The following is a 7,592-nucleotide window of genomic DNA, read 5'->3' on the forward strand; positions in this document are numbered from 1 at the left end:
ATTACTTGGTTTTATAGTCAACATCAATGGAAGCAGCAGTTGAGACATCGGAACATGCATTGCATTGGGCAAATCTGCTGCAAAAGATCTCTTTCAAGTCTGGAAGAGCAAAGATTTCTCCTTGAAGACTAAGGTGCACCTTAGTGGTTGTATTATAAATTGCCTCATATGCATGTGAAAGCTGGACAATGAATAAGGAAGACCGAAGAAAAGTCAATGCTTTTAAGTTTTGATGTGGGCAAAAAATACTGAAAGTACCACATGCTAAATGAAGTAATAAATCTGTCCTGGAAGAAGTACAGCTGGAACACTGCTTGGAAGTGAGAATGGCCAGACTTTGTCTCACCTATTTTGGTCCTGTTGTCAGAAGGGACCATTCCTTGGAGAAATCTTTCAAGCTTGGTAAAGTGGAGGGTCAAAGAAAAAGGGGAAGGCCCTCAACAAAATAGATTGACACAGTGACTGCAATGATGGGGTCAGGTATAGCTAGGATCATGGGGCTGGCACAGGACTGTTGGTGTTTCATTTTGAAAATACATAGGGTTGTTATGAGTCAGAGATGACTCAATGGCACCTAACAACAATAACACATTTCTCTAAATCTATTAAAGATTAGTACTTATATTGTGCTTTTTAATATTCACACTGTCAAGTATGATAATGTATGCACAATAAATCAGCTTAAACAAAATGCAGTGTAAATGAATAGGACATTGTTCTTTGCAAGTTTACAAGGCCCATTAATTTGGCCCCAGATTACGACTAAAGCAACTGCACATTTGATTCAAAGTTGTCTTGCTAACTCTGTTTAGTAAACTTCATGTTATGATTCCGCTGAGCTTCTAGGCAATTTTAGAGAGGCTCAGCTGGCTGTGAAAGCTGTCAGATGTCTTAAAGAGATTGTTGGAGAAAATATGGTAAGCTTCACTGGATGACAAGTGATACTTGTCCTTCAACTGACATCTTCAGTTTGATAGGTTAACAGGTTTTCTGGAGGAAGCTAACTACTCAGTAATGTTAGAAATGTAAAGTGCTTATCTGGAGGTCTATCCCAGATGTATATAAGGACAGGTGATTTGTATCACCAGATTTTCCTTTTGTAGATTTATTTTTATAAGCTACATAAAAAGTTGGTTGGTTAGTTTTAAGACAGTACTCAGATGTCACCTTACAAGCCACTTCTAAAACCTCTCATGTATACTGAAACTTTGCAAGTTTGCAAAGGAGTTGTGTTCTGGTTACCTAGTGTTGCTCTGACAAGAATATGCTACCAATGGGATGGCTTGGACAAACAGGAGTTTATTCTTTTACAGTTTGGAGGCTTTAAGTCCAAGTTGAAAGTGCCAGGCTCTAGGGGCTGGGTGAAAGCCCCTCAACGTTGGGCTTCAGCTTCTGCCTCCTGCTCCTGACCCACTGGAGCTAGAGGCTTTTCTTCACTCAGACAACTGCTGGCTGTTGAGACTGACAAGCCCAAGGTTGACAAGTAATAAGGCACAGTGCCGATGTTACCAAACCACATGACAGGCCATTAAATCAAGTCCATTGAAAGTCCCAAGGTTGGCAGAGTATGGCAGGCTGCTGAACAATGACACAGCTACATGCCGGGTTCGAACATGCCATAAGCTAGAAACTGTTCCCCAAGACATCTCCTTATATACAGGAAGCAGACCACATGTCTAGGGCAGCTACTTAGCTGCTCAAAGTAGATCTCACCATGGAGTTGATTACCAGTCTCATCATGGGAAATACTACATCCAACTGGCCAGCCACTCAACCAGGCCCAGATAAGTTGACACACAAACTTAAGCATAAATGAAATCATTATTCATGGCAGCATTTTGCTGGGTGTGGGTGGGGATTTAGTGGTATGTTGTGCAAATCTCTAAACATATCAAACATATAATCTACAATGTATCATAGCAGAAAAAATATATAAATTATTCCTGATCTATAACCACTTGAGGACATCATAGACCCTACTCATTGGCATTTTATTTCTGCCAACAACACACTAGTATCTTATCCTCTTCAATTTGACTCCCTCGTATAGTTTTAAATATATCAAAGAAAGAGGATATCTACAACTGCAGGAAAATAATATGAATAAAAATTTGGCTACAATCCTTGACCAAAAGTGGCAAAGAGCAAAATATAACATGTATGTCATAAAGCTAGTGCATAAGAAATAATTATGAAGACAAGAATGAATTAAATTAGTTATTGTCTTTTAATTGGTAATTAATAAATGGTTGTCATCTAATATGTTAAGTTTATGTTTAAAGAAATAAAACATAGCTTAGATGATATATACTTATTTTGCAAATATGTGATCAAGAGAAAATAATCAATTAGCAAATATCTCATTATTTTTATATTTCGTCAAGTGACATTTCAACTCATTGTGACCAAAGGTGGCAGAGTAGAACTTCTCAAGATGTTTTCTAGGCTGTAATGTTTATGGGAGCAGATTGCTAGGTCTTCCCTCCCACAGAGCCATGGTGTGGGCTCAAACTACAAATCTTTTGGTAAACAACCAAGTGCTTAACTGTTTCACCACCAGGACTCCTTATCAAATCTCTAGCATCCTGACTATTTTTTAAAAAAAATCTTCCTAAGATTTCTTTTCTTAGAAATTAATTCACTAAAATGCATTCCTAAATGTTGTGTATATGTGTATATGTACGTATATGATAATATATGTAAACCTACACATATATATGTAGATTAATATATGTGAATATTTAAAAGATGAAACATACATGTATATATAAATATATGCACATAAATGCAAGTTATTATCTTTTGTTATCCTTATAGAATTCTAGTTATTCTTGCATATAAAATAAAAATTGTATATTATTGGTACTGTACAGAATACATAGCTCTAAACATAAATTTTAATTTTGTTTCCAAACTAGAGAATATTATATCACTATGGTTAAATGGGTAAGCAGTACCAAGACAGTGGTAAGATGGTTAAACCGACCTCAGAACATCTCCATCCTCACAGTCTGTGAGACCACTACCGGGGCTTGTACCAGAGTGAGTATAATATATTTTTATTTTATGTTGAAAATGAAGTAGTTAATTTTACCCTCCAAAAAGAAATGTGCGAATTGTTCACACAAAATCTTTAGTATTTATTACCAATGCAACAAACAACAAATGCAACTCACTGCCATTGAGTCAGATGTAACTCATAGAGAACCCTCCTTGGGTTCCTGAGATGGGATCGCTACAGAAGTAGATTGTTCAACCTTCCTTCCGAAGAGTGGCTGGTGGGTTTGAACCACCAACCTTCTGGTTAGCAATTTAATACCAAAGTAGGGGAGAAAAAAAAAAAAAAAAAGATAAGTTCTATTGAAAGTGTATTCATTAATCTATAAAACTCCCATATAATCAGAAAATGTAAACTGAGCTTTAAAAAATAAATGAATTGATATGCAGCATAAAGTGTAATCCATGTCACATTAGTTGATTCTCAAATCTGGCACATATTCCATATTTTTCCCTCAAATAACTTTAGGGAGTGGAATATTTCTTTCTTGTCTTTTTAAATCACATTCCAAAATTCATTTTTTTCTTTAGTTCTCATTAGTTTTATCAAAAAACAAAGATGCTTCTATCCTTAAAGTAATAAAGAATAGACAAAAAAAAATTGGTATTGAACAACTGTGTATTGAACCAGATTGCATTTCAATTTATAAAGTCAGTTTTTATTAACTCTGCAATAAACTCTATATGTGTCATTTTTAAGATAATGCAGAAATACAATCAGTTTGAAGTGCTATCTTATATTATATATATGGTACTTGAGTAAAGGATTCCAATATTATCTAACAATTAAATTTTCAAACCTTCACTCAATCTGCCTCTGGCATAGAACATTTCATATTGATATTTCTAATTAATAGATATACACAAAAATCCTTAGACAAATTAATTCATCACATCCAGCAATAAAAAATAGAGGAGACTAGTATATTGTGACTGAGTATGTTTATCCCAGGGATTCAAGATGGGTTTAATATTGAAAACTAATCAATACAATCCATTGTATTAAAAGAGCAAGTAAAAAATAATTAAATTAGTACATATACAAAAAGCCAATGACAAAATTTATTACCTATTCATGCTAATAAATTTCAACATAAAGAAATAGAAAGAAACATCACCAATCTGAGGATAGTACTCTTGGGAAATATTATAGCTAATGATGAAATAATGACCTCGGTCACCTTGAGATCATCAATAAAGCAAGAGTATCCATTCTTACTAATATTATGTATCCTTTTTCTGGATGTCTTGACCAGAGTAACTTGGCAAAGACTAAATATCATAATTATTGGTAAGGAGGAAATAAAACTATCTTTATTTGTAGATGACATAATTGTGTACATAAAATGTAAGAAATTTAAAAAAATATATATATACCACTAAAATTAAAGATAACAATTTAATATACCAACATCAACTATATAGTAAATTTCCTAATCTTGATAATTTTATAGTGGTTATAAAAGGTAGTGTAATTTTCTCATGAAATAGTCACTAACATACTTAGGGATCAATTAGAGCAGTACCTCCAACTTCCTATTAAATGGTTTGGGAAAATATTTAAACTTCTACCACTGCTTCATTTGATTTTGAAAAAGTATACTTCTACCTTCTCTCAAATGGTTTAGACAAAAAGTAGACAAACAATTAGAATTATAAAGTAAATGGGATTATGAAACTTGGTTCTGAACAGAGTATAGATAAACAATGATGAACATATATGGGGAATATTTTGTTCTAGTATTATAACTTCACTGTACATTTGCACCTATTTCAGAATGAGTAGTTTAAAAATAATAAATATATTTATATAGTCTAGCAATATTCAAATGGAATATACCTAAAAATAACGTTAAATTCTTTAGAATTTTATTATTTTTGGAAGTTATTTAACAATTGTTGTGGAAAAATTCAATATTGAAAACTACATTGAGAGGAATTTGAAAAAGTTCTAAAATATGGAAGCATTGCCATGTTTTTAATTCAAAGTCTTAGTATTATTAAGCTGTCAGTTCTACTTAGAGGTATTCTATCCATACAATCTCCTTTAATATATCAGTTGGCTCTTTTTGTAGAAACAAGGGGATTGTAACATTTATATGGAAATGCAAAGGACCTGAAAGAGCCAAAATGATATTATAAAGAGAAGAGGAAAGTTGGAGGAGTCACATCATCTAAATTCAAGTACAACTAGAAGACCACAGAAGTCAAGAAATTCTGGTGTAACCATAGAAACCACCCACACCTACTGTCATCAAGTTGATTCCAATTCATAGTGACATTATAGGACAGAGTATAACTGCCCAGAGGTGTTCCAAGACTATAAATCTCTAAGGAAGCAGACTGTGTCACCAGTCTCTCATGGAACAGCTGCTGAGTTTTAATCATCAGCCTTTTGGTTAGCAGCCAAATGCTTTAACCACTGTACCAACAGTGGACACTCAAATAGCTCAATTGACCTGTACACAGGTTGTTAAAATAAATACACTTTTATATCATCAGATAACTTTCAACATAGTCTACAAAGCAATTCTATGAAGGAAAATGGAGAAAAAAAATGAAGTTTGACCACTATCTCATACCATATTCTAAAATTAATTGGAATAAATCATGGTTTAAATATAAAACCTAATACTGTAATTCCTTTAGAGGAAAACATGGTATTACAACTTTACAATCTTGAACAGGCAACAACTTTTTAGAACAGAGAAAGCAATAACTATAAAAATATAAAACAATGAGCATCTTCAAAATTACAAATTCTCATCAAAAGCACTGTTAAGGAAAGGAATAAGTAAGCCCTAGAAGGGGGGAATATTTTACAAAAGATGTAACTAGCAAAGGAATATATGAAGAATTCTCACATTTCAATTAAAAAACAAGTAAATAAAAAAGTCAAAAGATGTAAACACATACTTTTGAAGAAAAATATACTAATGGCCAATAAAGACATGAAAAATCCTCAACATTATTGTTGTTGTTGTTGTTATGTGCCGTTGAGTCGGCCCCAACTCATAGGGACCCCTCCTTGGGTTTCCCAGGCAGTATCACTACGAAAGTAGGATTGCCCAACCTTCCTTCCGAGGTATGCCTAAGGCACTTGATTGCTAACCAGAAGGCTGGTGGTTCAAATCCACCAGCCACTCCTTGGAAGGAAAGTTGGGCAATCCTACTTCCGTAGTGATACTGCCTCGGAAACCCAAGGAGGGGTCACTATGAGTCAGGGCCGACTTGATGGCAAATAACAACAATCAGTAGTAGTTCATTTATGGAAATATCTCTTAGGATGGTCAATATTATTAGACATAGGAGAATGTTGCTGAAAACAATACCACCAGTGTACCTTAAAATACCAGCCTTTGAATCAATTCCAATTAATGACAACCACGTTTATGTACAGTAGATATGCACAACTATAGGGTTTTCAAGGCTGTAACCTTTCAAAAGAAGATCATCAGGTATGTTTTTGGAGTGCATAATAGATTTGACACATTGAATGCCAATGACTGAAAACCAGAGGAATTGTGGCATGACATCAGGAACATCATACATGAAGAAAGCAACAGGTCATTAAAAAAAGACAGGAAAGGGTGAAAAGACAATAGATGTCAGAGGAGACTTTGAAACTTGCTCTTGAATGAAGAGTAGCTAAAGTAAATGTAAGAAACGATGAGATAAAATAGCTATACAGAAGATTTCAAAAGGTATCTTGAGAAGACAAAGTACTATAAAAAATGTGCAAAGACCTGGAATTAGAAAACCAAAGGGGAGGATCACATTTGGCATTTCTCAGGCTGAAAGAACTGAAGAAAAAATTCAAGCCTCGAGTTACAATATGGAAGGATTCTATGAGAAAAATATTGACTTATGCAGGAAGCATCAAAAGAAGATGGAAGGAACACACAGAGTCACTATACAAAAAAGAATCAGTTGATGTTCAAATATTTCAGGTGGTGGATTGATCAAGAACCAATGGTATTGAAGGAAGAAGTCAAAGCTGCACTGAAGGAAGTGGTGTAAAACAAGGCTCAAGGAATGACAGAATACTCATTGAGATGTTTCAACAAATGGATGCAGTCCTTGAGGGACATACTTATACATGCCAACTAATTTAGAAGACAGCTGCCTGAGCAAAAGACTAGAAGATATCTGTATTTGTACCCATGCCAAAGAAGGGTGAGCCAATAGAAAGTGGAAATAATCAAACAACATCATTAATATCACATGTAAGTTCAATTTGCTAAAGATAATTAAAAAATGTTTGTAGCAATATATTGAGAAAGAACTGCCAGCAAGCTGGATTCAGAACAGGATGTGGCAAAGGGATAACATTGCTGATGTCAGATGGGCCTTAGCTGCAAGCAGAGAATATCAGAAAGATGTTTACTGAGGAGTTCCAGCAAGATGGCAGACTAGGCAGAAGGACTGCACAGATGCTCTTCAACAAAGAAAAGGGAAACCAATTAACACAGACACAGAAGATAATCTTGGACCCCTGAGCCTTGAAGGGACTGATACAAAAGTGGACTAAACCC

At 34.5% G+C, this 7,592-nt stretch overlaps 1 protein-coding gene across 1 annotated transcript in view; it reads left to right on the forward strand.

Annotated features, from left to right (window-relative positions):
• Positions 1–7,592, forward strand: part of DPP10 (dipeptidyl peptidase like 10) — a 1,219,576-nt gene that overhangs the window by 1,044,875 nt on the left and 167,109 nt on the right. Inside the window, exon 11 of the mRNA XM_007937655.1 lies at positions 2,919–3,042. Coding sequence (XP_007935846.1) covers positions 2,919–3,042 — 124 coding nt within the window. The remainder of the gene's footprint in view (positions 1–2,918; positions 3,043–7,592) is intronic.

This window comes from Orycteropus afer, unplaced genomic scaffold (genome assembly GCF_000298275.1).
Source record: "Orycteropus afer afer isolate SDZICR_OR568_19922 unplaced genomic scaffold, OryAfe1.0 scaffold00004, whole genome shotgun sequence".
NCBI lineage: Eukaryota > Metazoa > Chordata > Mammalia > Tubulidentata > Orycteropodidae > Orycteropus > Orycteropus afer.